Raw genomic sequence first — 18285 nt, forward strand, 5'->3', positions numbered from 1 at the left:
CCATTCAGCTCAGGGGTACCTCGCCAAATCGACAGGCCTTATTGCGTACCTTACCTTACCGATACCTTTCGGATGCACACAGTATGCCTCCGGCTGGCTGGCAGCTGCCCTCGCCTAGCACAGACCCCAGCAATGCCATTTGGCTTTTCTCTCGTTTTGCCTCGTCATCATCAAACAATCGGGTTATTTCTGCCATCATCTCCACCCCGGTAGTGGGTCGCTCGTCTCCCACTCAGGAGCGAGAATGGCACATCCAATTTACCTTTCGCAACCCCACAGACAAAACCTACGATAGGGCGGACCAGGGGCTTGGGTGCTCGCATGTGTTTCCTATGCCTCGAGAGTCGTGAGTCGAGAGTCAGGTCTTGCCTCCGTCGATTCGCTTTTCCTCCAAGCCAGCACTCAACCAAGCTGCGTGGCAACCCAAAGTACTCTCCCTTGCGTTGCTTTCTTTCGAATGCAACAAAGCATGTTGGACCAGTGATGAAATGCTGAATGTCTTCATCCTCTTAGACAGACATTTACCTCTCTGGCTCTCTGGAGAAGCGTAGCGACTACTATTCATCCGGCACCGCACGCCAATATGCTGCCCGCCTATCGATGACTACGTCCGCAAGCAAGCATCTACGGAGTGCTCCGTGTGAGCGGCTACCCAGCAGCACTCAAAGCTCATCAGATAAGCTAGACTTGGCGGTGCTATGACCCTGCGCCGGACGAATGTTCCAAAGCTTCTATGTGGTCACTTTCCTTCTCGATTGGGCAATCACCGTTGGCGCTGGTCGAGCACCCTCGAGCGTGCGCTGTCAATGAGGACACACAGAGTGTGGTCAAAGCCACTCTATTTCGCAACGCCATTGCGCCGCAGTATCCGTACAGATACAACAAAACGGGTTCCAATATTGACGATACAACTGCCCATGCACTGCAAAGTACCTCGCGAGTCCAAATATCCACCCTTGCTCTCCAATTGCGACAAATTACAGATGGATACAGTGGTGGTTGACCGCACCTCTCTTCACCACTCATCTCCCACGCTCATCAAGACAACCCGAGACCCAGCCGCGGCAGATGCTGTCGCTTCCCTCTTGTTTGCGCTGACTTCTTCTTGGCGGCCGCTTCTACGAGTTCCATTGATTATGCCGTGGGCTGCAATGCTACGACAACGAGGTGCAGAGTGCCATCTAATGAACGCTCGGACACCTCCAAATTGGCTACCGCCCTCAGAGCACGTATCAAAGTCGCGAAACAAAGTTACGCTGGAGCTGTTTGAACGACCCCCTGCTTTTTATTTCTTGCCCATTCCTATCCGGTTCTTGTCACTGACGTTTAGCGCACAGCCAGGTCTTACGCCGTATGGATGCCTTAGCATGGCCAATCTCGATCCAAGGGCCCTGTAAAAGGTGCGAGGGTGCGACAATACAAGGTGCAGGGGCTCCCGGCTGCTCCGCCATACCAAAGATTCAAAGGGGCATGGTCGTGGAAGGGCTCCATTGCTTCTGGAAAAGATTGGCAGCTTGCCAAAAACTCTGTAGAGGGCCGTGTCAATGTCGATGCAGAGGCCAAGCGGCTCGAGATTGACAAGATGGTTTGGCTGATGCCGTCACCGTTGTCATGTGCCCAAATTATTGGAACCGGGGGTCTGCCCACGGCTCTTGGGACGACAAACAGATTGGCCACATCGGAAGAGCGACAGAAGGACAACAGTTGAATAACTTGAAATGGGCTTTTTCTCAACATCCTCGATGGTCGTAATGCTTGCTGCCCCTTTTTTTCGTCTTGATTCTCAAATAAATACCTCGGAAACCTTTGGCGACTCTGTGCGGTTCTGGCCCAGTGTGTCCTTGCCAAAGTAAAAAAAAAATTGCTATACCGACTTTCTCGAGCTCCGAGGGCGAATATTTCTGCACATTAACATCCGGCCGTACGTCGAATGATTTCTCCACGGATTGGGTACCCTTGACCGAAGCCCTTCATCGGCCTCACCTAAACCGGTCAAGCTTATAATTAATATGCATGGCTTGTGATGCCTTAATAGTCATCACGCGTCAAGGTACAACGACGACGTCAAGGCGCAGATACCGTCTATTTGGAGAGGATCTTCATGATCATGATAGAGGACTCTGCCACTCTTGGGGCCGCCCTTTGCGCTGAGGACGATTGGACATCAGAGCTAGGGAGCAACGGCCAAAAAGGGGTGTTGCCATCATCTCTGACCAGAAACCCACAGGGATGTGAGTACAAACCTGGCGCAAAGTCGAGTGCGTGGAGAGGCCTAGTGGCCCTCGCGTGCAGCCAGGAGATTGATGCTAGGCCTAGCGGGGAAGGTTTCCAGAATTCTTCTAGAAGGCATCGACGGCGTGTGAGCCGCCGTGGAATTACATCTGCGTCAAAGGGATGGGCTGCGCCGCCGTCTCGCCGCTTCATCTGCGACGAGGGTGGGGTGCCCGATGTCAATCTATCCCTGGAAGGCCTCTTTCTCCTCTCCACTCCTTCTGCAATACTTCGAGAAGGTTGGACATATACAGGGCCCCCCGGGTAATTGGCCGACGAGCACAAGATTACACGGACTTTCTGCTGCACAAGGCAAGGCCCCAGAGCCAGGCACCTTGTGTCGTATCAGCCTTGAACCGGGGAGCGCGCGCACACTGGGGGGATGTCTCCCACTGGCTTATTGGCTTTACCGTTATAGGATCCATGGTAAAGGGGCGTGTGTCAAGAACGGGCCTTGGGGCCTCAAACACGCCGTTGACAGCGCGCCGAGGGCTTTGGACGTATGTTTGTCGCCCTGGCCGCCCGTTCGAATGCTCGCATGGCTGCCTTGACTTGCGAACGGGACAGCCGGCTGCAGAGGAGGGTTGGATGCTGAAGGACTGGACGATTTGCGATGCAGTGAGGCTCGCAGCATGACCAGCGTCAAGCGTCAGGCGCCAGAGCACTTACGACAAGAGACCAGACTGGTAGATAGGGCCTTGTCGACCACGGTCAAGGTGATGATGTTCCGCGGCTCTGTTCCCGAAAGCTCAGACTGATCCCAAGGTCCATTGACGGCCAGCCCTCTGCGAATTAGTATCCGTATGTACACACACACATACTTACACATACACAGTACCCGTACCCGCCTCGCCAGGGCTCAGCTCAGGCACGGGCGCATCACGGCATCTCCCAGACTCCCACGGCTGAAGCAACCCACGGCTTATTACAACCGTCATGCATGGTCCATGGGGTGGTCCAGGTGACAAGGTCATTGGACTAGCGAGCCTCAGCGGAGATTGCCGCAGGCGACTTTGAACAACGATTGTCTGTGCGAACCGTCCAACTACAGTTACAGAGAGCCCAATCTGTCGAAGCTCACGAGCTTTTGGTGGCATTGACCCCCAGTCCCCCCAGCCTCTTGACCGCAAAGAGGTGGAAGGGCTAGCACACGAATGTGAGTACAGTAGATCAATCGATGTGGCACGGACGATTCAAGATTAAGAACAGGCGCAGAAGCAGATGAGGGAAGCGGTCAGCCGGAAGCAAGAGACTCTGCTGAGATTTGCTGTCAATCGATTAGGCGACAAAGTACGGACATACAGAATACCGTGCCTTACCTCAGCTTAGTACTCTATAGTTAGGGCGAGGTAAATCTGGTTGCGGGCAGTCTGCAACCAACTCGGTGCATCGCGCATCGTCCCAAACGGCAAACATGAGCTAAATCGTGCGTGTACGACTCAGTCTGCGAGGCGTGTCGGGACAATCTGTTTCAGAAAATATGTCCAGATTGGTCACCAAGCACTAGTGGTGACGAATACAGGTTGAGAGTGTATTATCTCGTATGTTTGCCAGCTGAGGAATTGGGCCCAGCCTAGGCCGAGTCTTGGGCGGGTGGCATCAGGTAACGAATAGGATCCGACTCCATGCTCTCTCTGCTTGCCCATCGGCATGCAGGTTGCTGTTGCATCATCAGCAGCAACGCGGGCATCAACACAACCCCTGACCACTTTACCATCTCTTAAGCACTCGACCATGTCAACACGCAGAGCTCTTGAACCGGCGCTAAGGCGAGATGCCTTGCTTCTAGCGCAAATGGCCGTTGCTAGTAGACACGTCGGCAGCGGCTGGCAAGAGATGGAAGATTGGCATACGCCAACCGCCTGAGCTTAGGGGCTTGGAGGCTTGGACAGCTTCCATGATTGTTCCATGCAGGATTCTTTTCTATTCATCCTTCCATGAAGGGTCGCTTACGATTGTGCTACGCGACCCCTGGGCTTACTGCGGCCAAGTTTGTCTCTGGCTTGACGGTGTTCCAAGTTTCTTGGCAGCAGCCAGCGATGCCTTTGGCAGCGGGAGAATTATCTACTCAAAGGTAAGGGCGCACATGTTTCCTTTGTATCTGTGTCTGTACGAAGTACTGAACAATAGGGGATCCTCGACAGTCTACTCAGGCACCCCGCAGTCCGCACACTGTAAAGCCATGACCGGACAGTGCGTCTAACTGTACAAACACATTTGACGCTCTCGACCGCTAGGAAGCACCTTACCTACTAGGCTACTGTACGGTCGACAGCTGCGGGATGCTTCCTCCCGCCGTGGCTTGACCGTGTCCTGCTGCCGGCCTCCTTCGATTCAGCGGCATTCAGCGGGATCCAGCCTCATGCCTTGGGGCTATGGCCAGTGCCTGCCCCTTGCCTGGCAAGTTCTGTTCCATCTACACATCGTCAGCTCCGGCCGGCGGGTGGTGCTTCTTACCCCGTGATGCGAACGGAGGGAGGCACCTGCAGGCCAAGCGCAAGTGGCCTCTGCTCTTCCCTTTCCCGATACTCCGCAAATTGTATCTGTGTCTGTATCCATACGTAGTATTGTCCTCTCACGGCCTCACCCCATTGACCAAACCCAAACATCCTCCCGTACTCATGGAATCCTTGTCTGATACTCACCAGTCTTTTTTAGCCTTGGCAGACCTTGTCATGCTAGCAGCTTCGGTGAGGGCCGCGAAACCGAAGATCACTTCTATTTTCGTCCATTCTTCTTCTATCCGTACGTCTATATTCTCAGGCGCCAAGAAGCAATTGGTATCGCGGTCGTCAACGACGACGACAATTCAACGCATGACTTCGCTCGACGCAGCAAGGCGGCTCTCGGACTATGAAAATTGGCCCTGGACAATTCGAAATCGAAGCCAGTGATGCGCGCAGCGCGCCTACACCCTGCATTCGAGCCTCCCTCACTCACGGATATACGCGTGACACGGAACGGCCTCACGTCCATCACATCCCTTCAATGCAAGAGGAAGAAAACTACCCGTCTTCCAGCCAGATGTCTCCCGTGCCGCACTGGGGACCGCTGGGCTAGGCACAGCAGATGAACTCTGGGCCTGATCGCAACCACGACCAGCGGATGACCCATCACATCTACCGTACGGTCCGTACCCAAGTCAATGCCCCATTCAGAGCCGCCCCCAATTACCCAGGTATCCGTCCAGACTACTCCGTACAGAACGGTGTATCTTGATTTGATGCGGCAGAGACTTCAATGAAGGCCAAGCCTCTGTCAGCCTGACGTCCATCCAGGGGGAACGTATTGTGGCGGATACACGTGTCAGCCAACTGGATGCTTTCCGCCAGCGAGCTAGTCAGGATATAAAAAAATTCAGACATTCATCACGAGGGCGTTATCAATAGTTGCCCCCCCCCCCCTTCAGGCTCTCAATCGCAGCAGCAGTTTGAGTACCTAATCTTTCTCCATCAACGGCCGCTCCGTCAAGAGTCCAGCATTGCATACTTTCGTCCATTTCCGCAGACAATCATCCTTTCTCGATCTGGACATGAAACGCCCGTGCCGAATCGTGGCCTTTGGGGATCTCGACCACTGTCAGTTGCAACACCAATCCGTCCCTTCATTGGCACGACACAGGGAGGCGCTAGCTTCGCCTTGCGTTGCTTGCCTTACCTGGCATCGACCAGGCGAAAGCGACGAGTTACAACGTCAGGTCAAGGCTCACTGGCTCAGGAGTCAGGGGAGTGCCAGGCAAGGCTCCGGCAGTTGAAGGGATGTGCATGTTAAATCTCGTTAGACCCACTCACACGAGGAGACTACGTCTGTTAGCTAAACTTAGCTGAGTGGGATGAACTGAATCCGAGATGACCGCCGGCCGACTATGTTACGCTGGCTTCCTGTGTTCCTTGAAGGGCACAGTTGCACTCGAGAGCTGTCAACCGCTCATGGCCGGGCCTTCGTCAATGCTTGCTGAAGGAGGGTTTGACGGCTATCGTCGAATTATAGGGTCGCAAAGTTCAAAACATCGTGACCTGTTTGCCGTTCTGGTTTCCAACAGCCACCATCAACCACAACGGACCCCCCCAGACAGAAGTGCACACTCCTCTTCACTGGGAAGACGGTGATGCATGGACGCTTCTCTCCCCAGGTAGACCATGTCCCGACGATTTTCAAAGTCTAGGATTCGTCAACCATAAATGGGCGACCCTTGACATCCTTTTCTGCTGGACCACTCTGCGGCGGTACCGGCATTTCCGCTGTTCCACTATCATCCTGGCAGCGAGGCAAAAAGTTGACACACCACACTATGTACATGGTTGTCCAAATCCACTGGTATTCATCAGCTACATCCGTACCCGTACAGATACAAAGCACTTCCATGAGGCCGCGGCAATGGCCAAGCACCTCAGTAATGGTCCATTCATACAAAGTCATCTTGCGGGCGGGAAGAGAACGCGCCGCGGGGGAAACGCAAAGAAGAGGATACAGGGCAGAGATCGGCAGGCAACGCGTCCAACTTTTGCCGCTCCGGAATCGAAACGTCACGCTGGCTGCACACACGCACACACACGCGTCTAAATTTTGTCCTGTTCTTCTATTTGGCTTCTGGAAGGTATCGACGGCGCCGCCGCCACCACCTCCCATAATAGCCACCCGTTGACGAGTCCCGGCCGAACTGGAGGCTGTTGACCTCCACCTTGGGCAGCATCGGGCTTCTACCAACGGTCATCTCAACCTTCGTCTCTTCATCCTGTCCAGGTGCACAGGAGGCGAATTGATCGCTCAAGCATCTTCAAATTCTGAAACCACCATCAAAGGTTCATTCCGGCCGAATGGCGAGGACTGAGTCAAGAATCCTCAAACTTCACAGGCTGAGCCGCTTGCTCCACACCCTCATCGGGGCCGACGGCCGCTGGGAGATACCCACTTCACTCTTCCAGCTCATGGTACGAATACAGTTCGCTCTCTGTCGTATGCGTGGCGTGGCGGTTATCAGAGTTGCCAGTCTTCCTTGTAATAAACAGGCACAAAAGAGGATGTTGAATCGACATGACTCCGTGTCAGGATTGGGCTGTTAAATCCCTCTGGATTTTCAAATACGAGGCTATCATGCCTACGCAGGCAGCCTAAAATGCGACCCATCTATGCTGTTCGGGTGGATAAAGCCTCAAAGATCGAATATCAAGCTTTGTCTGGCTCCATCAGCCTTGCCTTTGACTTGTGAGAGAGCGTCGTAGCGTTCGTCGTGGACCTTGCGTAACGGTACGGGCTCCAGCGGGGAGATCCATGACGATGGCTCAGCTAGGAAGGCTGCCTGATCTGGCCTGACTCCGCGCGGTTTGGCCACTCAACAGGGAACCTCGATCTTACGGGAGCAATGCCGACCCCGGTCAGCCTGGGTCCCGTCCGTCTGGCTGGAATCATCGACATCCGACGCGATGGTTCACCCGTAATTACCGAGTAATATGGTCAGTCGGATGAGCGAATCTGGGCGCGCTCAAACCACCCGAAACCTGCAAGAAAACGCACTCGATGCGCTCTGTGCTTACAGCCCTTCGACGTCGCCAGACGAAGGGCATGTTTGTGTTCGAGAATGAGGGCCCGGCCGCAGGACTCGTTGTTCCGAGGTGCGTGCGGCAGAAACGTTGGCCCTTCCGCTCCAGACTGTGCCACCTTCATGCTTGGATCTGGTTCCAGGGTTTGGCTTGACGTTGCCGAGCGGCCGTGGGCATCTGCCAATTCTCCGAGGCCCGCTATGACGGTCCAACGAAGGTTCCGGGCACATCCTTACCAGAGCGCTGAGCTCACTCAGGGCTGCATTTCAATAATCTTTGCCCGGTTTCCTCATCAGTAAAGGAGTCATTTGACAACGAATCAGCTTCTCGTGGTGCAAATTTCCAGTCGGACCAGCAGGTGTTGCGAGTCACCCGCCAGACAAGGCCCCGATGCGGCTAGAAACAGGCGAGACATCGAGCCTAGGGTCAACCGCATCTCCGCCAATAAGCAAGACTTCGTGACACGTAACATAACCCCTTAGCGGGATAACGCGAGTATGGCGCAGGCGGTTCAAGTGCATCTTCAGCTCTTGGCCATGAAGAAGCATTCTCGTCTTTGAGTCGCGTCTCCAGGCCGGTCTCAACCGGACAGACGATAAGCTTGGGGATTTGCAACAACCCAGGGTTACATTCCGTGGTTGATCTCCACGACCGCAAAGACCATCAAGAGGCCTTGCGTTGTTCGTCATCTCCCTACGGATACTAGGCGGACCGCTCCGTGAAGCCAACCCGGAGCCGGTGCGTAGTGCCCAAGGACGGCCCAGAAACACACAGACCAATCGTGCCGAGTAAACGTGTTGCGGCCGGACAGGATTGAACCACATCCGTATGAAAGGAGCACCTGTAACTCGTCAACTTGGCTTCGCAAAGGCTGCAACTGACACTACGTGCCTATCGATTGCTTTGGCCTGCCGTCCTTGAGAATGGGGCTTGATACGTTGCGTCAAACCACGTGTGAAAAACCTACTGATAGATCAAATGAGGCGTTGAGACAGTCGGAGCTCGGTGAAGATGCAGCTTTATAACTAATACGATAACTCATCCCCCTTCTGTACAAGGAAAATCACGCAAGATAGCCAGTCATATCTGCGACATTGAGACCCAAGATACCCACCTCCCCGGCTTCAGAGAAAAAAGTCTCGAGAGATATGAGCCCGACGTCTTGAATCCGGGGAGCGATTTGCACCTTCTGCCCTACGTGGACGGCAGGTTTGGTTGACCGAGCTTATGCGGCATGGCTGTCAAATGTGCGGGATGTCAGCCCGATTTGACGGCGTCTCGATCAATCAGCCGTGGGGTCGCGTCGGATTCGCTCTTTTGTCTTGACCGAGGAAAGGATATCGGCCGGTGGCCATCCACCCTACTTTCTCCCCCAACAGACCAGCGAGCCAGCGCATATGCGAGAGAGTCCCTTGCGACTGTCGGATCCAAGCTCGTTCTCGTCCCATCATGACCTCTTGTAAAGAGGAAATCTCGCCATATTTATCCGCTGCATAGAGGCAAACTGCAGGACCAATAAATCAGTTGCCGCATCTTCGCCCCCGGAAACCAACATGCAGGCCCAGCATTTAACATGTTTGTGACCCAACAATAGGAAAGCAGGAAGCGCGGAACGTCGGTCGTGGTACCCGCCTCCGCATGATCTACGCCGCCGAGTCCTTTCCTTTTTTCTTTTTTCTTTCTTTCCGACGACCCCCGAAGCGGCCCGGTCCTCACTCCTTATTCGCGTTGACTGCGACCCCCGCGTTGCGGCGTCGGTGACCACCACCACCACCACCGTCCCTTTTCCAACCACACCCCTTTCGTTTTTGTTCCTTTTCGGACGCCATTGTTGTTTTATCGTTCCTCTGGGTTGGGATGGATTGGTCCCGTCCAAACGGTCAAGGAACCAAAAAAAAAAAGGAAAAGAAAAGTGACGTTTCCGAGAAGAGTGTGACGCTCTAAGCGCAGGATAATGGAGGAGGAGGAGGAGAAATGAGACAAGAGGAGACCCGCGCCGGTCCTAGCGCGGGCCCTGTAATCAATGTGTCAAGGTTGTCAAATGAGCCTGACTGGCTTTGCCCCAGCCTAACCACGAACAGGGCTGTGAGAGATTCAGAGACGTCTCATCGGGAAATGTACCCGTCTACGACGAGGCGGATTCGACATCTCACTTACGGACTGGAACAAGGTACCTTGAGGCGCGTACTCTTGTTTGCCTGTCAGATTTTCTGTTTGGGCTGTTCAGCTGCTCAAGCTGCTGAAACCCTTTTTTTGCCTTCTTTTGCAGCCGGGCATCGAATAACGTCAAGTCAAACGTTAAGAGTGGGGGTGCTTGGTTCATTTGGTGTAAGTCAGTGATTTGGCACTTTGCCTCGAATCGTCAGTGGCATTACTACGTGCATGCATCTTTCTCCTTGTCCTCGTGGCTAGCATCCAACCAGAGAGAGAGAGGGGGGCGAGTGGGATATGGCTTCTTGTCAACAAACACCACCACCTCGCTCGGCGCGCGTATGTATGGGTATGTGTGTTTGCCAAGGGAGAGGCGTAAGGAGAGACCTTCCATGCTCACACCCCTCCCCTCACCCCATCCACTTAAATATCGCAGGTCTTATAATGATGTAGTATGTAGTAGTAGTGGTAAGCTACTTGATATTGTACTATCAAAAGACAAAGAGTGTGAATGAGGCAGATCCCCCTTCCTCTCTCTTTTTCTCTCTCGCCGGTGAAGGGTTGGCTCAGTCAGGGCTTTCAGGGATGAGATGAGATGAGGGAAAAAGGAGGGTCGGCGGGGGGGTAAGGGAAGGGAAGGTGCAGGAAAAATGTGAATAACGGCATGCTCTTGATGACGAAGGGGAAGCCCGGTGAGTGATTCAGGAGTTCTTCTCTGGGGGTGCAGAAAGACATGTATAAAAGCATCGACTGGAAGCTCCATCGCCGAGCACTTTCCTTTGTATGAACCCTCATCAACTTCTACTTTACCACCTACACAGAGTCGGACACTTTCTGTCCATTGATATTTTCATTACTTTTACACAATATCAACCCTCCGTCCTTTCTCTCACCGACATTCTAAAGAACCAGGAAAAAACGGAAAGAAACATTAACCAAGACGGCAACCTGCAGTACCAAAAGCCAGCACCCCCCTTTCAAATCTCCCTTTCCGACATCCTTTTACAAGTCACAAGGACAAGTAACAGCAAAAGGCAAAAAAAGAAAAGAAAACAATGCCATCCCAATCGAAAATGTCCAACATGCCCGCTCACGGCAGCGTGCTCGACATTGGCGGCGGAAGCATGTCTTCCACCATCCTCAAGGACCTCCAGCGCGTCTTCACCGTTGCCGCCAAGCAGGCCAAGGACAAGCACAATAATGCCGGTGTCGGCGGCGGCGGCGGCGGCGGCGGCAGTGAAGTCCCGACCATGCCCGACGAGCTGCTGTACAACGACGAGGGACTGGCCATCTGGGCAGAGGTCATCTTCACCCCCGAGTTCTACCAGACCCGCGACGAGATGGTCTTGTTTGAGAAGAATAGCGAGGAGATGGCGACCGTCTACATCCCCAACGATGCGACCATGATTGACTTGGGTGCTGGGTAAGCAGGAGAATCACTCACTTTCCTTTGTTTATGTTATACATTCAGGTATCATTTAGCTGACCAGCTTCCTTTTTTCTTCCATTTACAGTGACATGCGCAAGGTCAACTTTCTCCTAAAGGAACTGGCCAAACATGGCCGCAACGCCACATACCTCGCCCTCGACATCTCGAACCACTCCCTGACCTGCAACCTCGAGGCCCTGGCCCCTGAGCACGCGGCCGGTAGCGTCCGCATGGCAGGCCTCTGGGGTGACTTCAAGGCAGGCCTTGCCTTCTGCGACGACATCCCTTCCCCTCGAGTCTTCCTCTCTCTGGGTTCCGTTCTCTTCAACGACCCCTGGAAGAAGGCCGTTGCCTCTCTCCGTGAGTGGGCTGCCCTCATGCGCCCGGACGACCTCATCCTCGCCGGCATGGATGGCCACGACGTCACTTCGACCAAGGTCTGGGCTGCTTACCATACCCACCCCATCCTCTTTGAGAGATTCTTCCACAACGGCTTCAAGCACGCCAACGTCCTCCTTGGCGAGGATGTCTTCAAGCCCGAGGACTGGGATATCTGTGGTGAAATCGAGGAGGACGAGAAGCGCCACCGCTTCTTCCTCAAGGCAAAGCGCGATGTTATTGCTGATAAAGAGGGTAAGACGCTGAAGGAGGGTCTGGAAATCGACTGGTTCGACGCCCACAAGCGCAATGAGGCGGACGTTCGCAACATGTGTGCCGAGGCGGGCCTCGAAGTCGTCAAGTCGTGGGCTATTGAGGGTTCCGACATGCGACAGTACCTCATACGCACTGCTGCCATTGAGAACTCCATTGACGAGACGGATAGTGCCATCTACGTCCGCGGGGAGTGAAGCATTCTCGATAGCTATACAGGTACCCTATATGTACATAGAGACAGATGTGTGATCCTGGGCCTGATCTCTCATAGTGTGAGGATGGGGAATTCTCTCAAAAGGGAGATGGGCGACTCGAGACATGACGACATGGCGGAAGCGCACTCGCTTCCTTAGATGCACAATAGGAAACAAACACTTGCATAAGAAAGCAAGAATTGCAAATAAAGAGTGCTCCAGAAAGAATAGCGTGACGTATTCTGCGAAATGCATCTCTCTCCAAATGTTTGGTTATCGATGCCCCTGTGTCTCCTCTAGATTAAACACAAAGTGCCTTCGGTAGAAATAACGTGCGCCACGAGTGGCTCCCACCAGGAGTGTCGCTCTGAAATTAGGTCAGGAAGGTCGGAAAGAATGTTGTCATCAACGTTGGCCGTTATCCAGTGACGGATACGCCGAAGAGAGTCGAATGCAGGGGGCACACTCTAGGATGTCTCTGGTTAGAATTTGAACCAACTATAGGATTCTCATCACTTTACTTACCGAGCGACAACTGGTGCTGACGACCGACTGAAACCAATTCAGGGCGCAAAGACTGTGTGCCTCTGTCGTGGCCACAATGCCCAGGAGGAAGACTGGAAAGAATGGAGCTTGTGCAGTGAAGAAGGTGCCATAGGTTGGCATCATGTCAATGCATTTCACCAGCTGGTCAACCTCAGACACAACAGTTGGGTGAGAACGAGGTAGTCTCTCGAGGCGGCAGCGAAGGTAGATGAGGGCTGCTAGACGCCATGCTTCGGCCGTTACTTCCGTCATAGATTCTGCGTCCATCACAAGGCCAAAATCGTTTCGCTTTATGCGATCCTCGATAGTGCGTGTGTCTAATGTATCTCGAGATTGATCCGATCGCGTCGTGGCCGAAGAGGACGGAGACTCGGCGGCGGGTTGAGTCCACTGATGCAACTTGCCCAGATAATTGCTGACCGTTCTGATGCTCGATCTCATATGGAAATTGTTGCCACTAGGGTCCTCCCACAACCATGCTGCTAATTTTGTAATCTGAGCGAAACGAGAAAGAAGAATCGGCGACATGCCGCATCCACCGTGTATCCTGCGAGTCTCTGGCTCAGTTCCCTGGCACAGCCAGGAAAATTTCTCTCCTGTGTCGTTTGAATCAAGAGGAGCCATGGGAAGGGCTAGGATGGCGGCCCTGGCGGCGATAACCATGTTGCCCATCTGCATGTCGGAAGGTTGAATGTTGGAGGGTATCCAGAAGCGATGACCCGGGTCTGACTTATCCAGCAAACGACAGGCGAGGCGAGCACCTTCTAGCCAACGAGGAACCGCACTCGGCGGCCGACGTTGCTCCGGGGACACGACATCAATCATGTTTAGAAGCGTCACGGCGGCGATGAGGCTGTTTGACTCATGCTCCGTGGGGCTGGGATTTCGAGCTTCTTCTCTCAAAGCCATTGTCAAGAGCAGGACGGCCCGTTTATAGTGTGCATTGACTACCTGTCGGATGCTCTCTTCGGGTTGGTAGTCGAGGACATATGTTCCAGCGAGCGCTAGGATCGCGTGCTTGACACAAGAGCTGTCCTTCATTATTCGGGGAATGTTGACCAGCCAGCAATTGGTTTTGTGGAGGACACTTCGACCAGAACACCATGCCTTGACATCTTGATAATGTAAGCCATTCTCCATCTTGGTCAGGTATGTTGAGACTCACAAAACTGGAAGAGGTTTTTGTCACAATTGTCTTCAAGGCCTGCCTCGAGCAAGAACGTTTGAGAACATAATTGTGACAGAAGAGCTTGGGGATCAGATGGTTGTATCGCCGCCTGTCGGCGCGGTAGGTTGGCTGCCCTCGACTTGCCGTTGTGGAACTTGATGTATCCATCAATAATTGTCCCGGCCTGAATGCGGCTTTTGCCCAGGACGAGACGATCCGCATCATCGGCGTTATCCTCGAAGGGATTCGTGAGGTCCAAATCTTCTGCCGAGTCGGCTTCTATGGTAGGGAGCCGTGGAGAGAAAATCACATCTGGCGGCGGGCGAGGAGAAACTGGGGGGCCATACAGTGCACCATGTCTGGTCGAAGTCGTCGAGGGATCAGGGGTTGCTAGTCTGATGTTAGTCAAGGATTCGTTGACAACGGTTCCCAAGACCTTGTATCGTCATCATCTATTCTTCTTCTCGTGTCTTCCAACAATCGCACAATATTAGACAGGAGCGGCGCAGATGACTCAGGAGACGCAAAGAAATCCGTCCAGCTTACAAGATTTTGATCGTGTCGGGGGTTGGCTATCCTCACGGGGTTTAGACAGTCGACGTCTCTGCCGAGGAGTATTGGCTCCATGAGAGAACCATGGGAACTCGGAGTCTCCTACCGGGCTCCATACTTGGGAATCCTGGGCATTGATGTTGGAGTTGTTGTTGTCTCCAGGCGAGGGTGTAGAAGCAGGCGTCGATAAAGGTGTAGTTGTAGGGACAGAAGCGGAGGCTGTTGAATAGGAAAAGAGAGGCGGATCCTCGTCCATGGGTTGGCTTCTCTTCCGCGGCCTAGTAGCCATGGCTGTCGCACCAAGTATGCCCTGGGCGGGGAGGGACGGAAAGCAGCACGGAACACGGGATGCCCAAAGGCATGTACTTTGTCCGGATGGATACACGAGACCAGCGTGCCTAGGTCTGTCCACAGTTCTGAAAGGAGAAAACGAGGTCGTGGGGGAGTGTGTGCACGGGTGCCGGGTGCGATAGTCTGATATTCAAAAGTGGATAGTGGTGGAGGGAGCGCTGCGAAGTCCCACGTCTGTGGTCCACGACAGGGCCAGGGGAGAGGTGAGGTCGGTGTGGGACGCGACCGGGGATACCTTGGCTGAGAGCCTAAGGTAAGGGAACAGATACGGAAAGTGGAGACGACGGGGCGGTTAACGTTAGCGCGAGCCTCCAGGGATGGAAGGAAGGAAGGAAGCGTGGACGTGGTGCAGGTCGGGTCGGGTTAGGTGGGTCCTAAGGAGGAAAGATGGGCCCAAAGGAGAGAACAGCACCAGCACGGTAGCACCTGCCGGCAGGAGCGGACGAGATTCTAGCAACGACCAGCAACAGGCCCTAGCAACGCGCTACTGTCAGGGTGAACTCAGGATGCCTTCCCGCGCCCGCTAGCTGAGGAAAGAGGTGGATACCAATGTTTGTGCACTTGCCTGCACTGAGATAAAGTAAGGTAAGGTAGGGAAGAAATGTGAACGGGAATGGAAGCGAATAGGAAAGAGCCAAGGTAGCTATGGAAGGTAGGAAGAATGGAGTGGGGTGGCAGATGAGGCAACGCGACAATCTGCAAGAGACAAGAGACAAGAAACTCCCACAAAACTTGGTCGAGTGGACAAGGGATTGGGCAACGAAATGCAAGCTCGGATGCAAGTTTCCAGAGGCAAAGAGAGGCAAGCAAAGCTGTAAGTACATACACACGCCGCGCCGTGCGAGTGTACCTAACTCCACGTAGTCGACTCCGCCGTGTACTCGTCCTTCGGGCAAGTGGAGGTGCTGTTGCTGTCACCGAGTACGGAGTACGGAGTACGGACTGAACGGAACCAAGGTGTTGGTGCTCTAATTTAGTTTGGTAGTTTGGTGATGGCTCCACTTGGACTGGAGGATGGTCAGAGCCAGAGTCAGTCGGACACGAGGAGTCTGCGTTGTCCTTTTCCCCCTTGAATTTGGCCCGTTCTTTGTCGCAACGAATCCGTCTTTCAACTGAAATGTTGGCTGCTGGCTGCTAGGACTATGGGGGGAAAGGTAAGGTAGGTATCGAGTAAGTGCGGTAATTTGCTGAGACAAGACAAGTTGAATTGCTGGCCGATGATGTGGGTGAAATTGGGAAGATGTTACTGGATGCTCAACTTGCGGGTAAAAGTCCGTCCAACGGGCGACTCGATCTAAGGTAGCTGCCGTTGATTCGGAATCTTAGATTTCAGATGACAGGAGGCAACTGGGTATCGGTAAGTATGATCGAGTTGCCAACTCGCCGAGTCAACACTGAATGCGCTGTTTCAACGTCTTTGGGCTTGGCTTGCAAAGCACGGGCCGGACGGGGGCCGGCGTGTCTCCCGCGCGCGACGGAATGTTGTCTCTGCTAATCTGTCTCGTCTAGAAGTACCTTAGTTTACTCTAGTCGTTCGTTGTGGATTCAGGCAGGACGGCCAGGGCGTTGTTGGGCTGATGTTGGAGCGGACGGGAGAGACAGCGGGAGCCCCCTCAATGTGCGGATAGGTAGTGCTGCGCCCAGAAAGCAAGACAAGGGCGAGGCGCGACGTGGAAGCGGCAAGTGTGCAATTGAGGCTTGTCAAATGACCTGATGTGCCGGACGTGTCTTGATTTGGCGTCGAGTCCGTGATTTAGAGTTTTAACCCACTGGGACCTTCCCGCTCGTCGGATAGTCTGACGGCTTGCCCGCATGGGACGAGGCGAGACGAGACGGACGGAGCTGGAGACGAGATGAGATGCCAGATGGGAGACCTGTATACGTATTCGTACCTGGCACAGAGCGGAGCGCAGGATTTGCGTGGTAAGGTACGTATGAGACTCTGTGCGGATAGATGGTGCAAGGTAGACGCAGTATCCGTAGAGCCGAGTACCCTCAAGTAATCGTCATGTAAGCTGGCAGCTGGTCTGTTCGGGTCGCACAAGACAAAGTTATCGTTACACCGCGATAGGTCGCCCTGTCTGCCTTGCCTTAGCGTGTCTGCGACTGTGACGCGATTTTTACATTCCTTCTGCTAACGTCCACGCCTGGATTGGCATGGAAGCGAGAAAAGGACGGCGGGGGAGGGGAAAGGGAAGAGACGAAGAAGAAATGGCCGAAGCAGCAGCGGGGTTGGATCCCTTGAATGAGGAGGAAGTAAGACTCAGGAGAGGGGTCCAAAAATGTGTGTATATGTGTCCCACTGAGGGAGGGCATACCGACTGCGGTGCCCATGCAGCTACCTAACATGAGGTAGGTACCTTAACCTGAAGGGAGATGTGACCCAGCACGTGTGTCTCAATTGGCGTCAGGCATCGGGAGCACCTCCGAAAAGATAACCGAGCGATGTGATTTGACACACTCCACGTGACTGTGAGCGGTTGGACAAAAGAGATGGGACCGGGGAGGAAGAGACTGAGGTGGGTGGACGAATTAGATGGGTAGACATCTACTTACCCAATCTTAAGCACTTTGATCTCGATTTCAAGGAGTGGAAGGCCCGGCCTTGATACCTAACCTTACCTAGGTAGGTAGTTCAACAAGGCAGGTAGAAAGATATTCTGGGTGGTAACTGGTAAGGTACCTTACTCTCAGGAAGGAGTCAAGGAGGAGGGCGTTGAGGACCTGGAGGGCGATGCGGAGGCGGAGATTGTGGTGGAGGTGGGCAAAAGAGACAAGAGGAAGAAGGAGGCGACAACAACCTCACGCGGGCAGTAGCGATGCCAGATTCTTTCCTCCCGTCACCAAGGCAAGGTACGGATACCGGTATCTGATCGGGCTCAGACCTCACACGCAGCAGATGCTGGTAGCAGATGCTGAACCTCCACTGGTGACTGGACGTGGGCGCCGGAGCGGTGACGGACAAGAGAGGACTGCGACGGCGACTGCGACGGACTGCAACTTCGGGTGAAAGTGGTCCTTGCTGCGTGCGCATGTCACGCCAGGCGAACTCTAAGTCGGGGGTCGGGGGGTGAGCTTAATTCGACAACTCCGGACCCTTGGAGACGCGTGTTTAGGAATGCGTAGCCAGCCAGTCAATTGTTCGTGTCGTTCTTTGTCAACCAGGAAGCAAGATGATGATAGATTATCATGGAAATCACCTGAGCGAGTCGCACGCGCGGGTAAGATCAGGACGAAATGGATGGCATGTAGGTGGGCAGGTTGTCAAGAAAGCAGAAACCCGCACGTTCTCGAGAAGGAGAAATCAAGCAAGTGGACTGCCTTTGTGGCACAGCAGGAAAATCACACCCAACGCATTTTCCCAAATTGTGCAGTCACGAGTGGTGGGCCCTCGGGGGCCAGCAAGACGCGATAAGGTAAGGTGAAGGA

The 18285-nt window shown here is 53.9% G+C and overlaps 1 protein-coding gene across 1 annotated transcript; it reads left to right on the top strand.

The window, feature by feature from the left end:
• Window positions 1–11035: 11035 nt before the first annotated feature.
• Window positions 11036–12239, top strand: N0V96_006491 (uncharacterized protein; the record flags this gene model as incomplete). The annotated part of the gene is made up of 2 exons (XM_053194960.1): window positions 11036–11385; window positions 11477–12239. 2 exons carry the CDS (start codon window positions 11036–11038, stop codon window positions 12237–12239), a joined length of 1113 nt encoding a protein of 370 aa, XP_053047531.1.
• Window positions 12240–18285: the final 6046 nt, after the last annotated feature.

This window comes from Colletotrichum fioriniae (genome assembly GCF_027942845.1).
Source record: "Colletotrichum fioriniae strain IMI 355084 chromosome Unknown scaffold_7, whole genome shotgun sequence".
NCBI lineage: Eukaryota > Fungi > Ascomycota > Sordariomycetes > Glomerellales > Glomerellaceae > Colletotrichum > Colletotrichum fioriniae.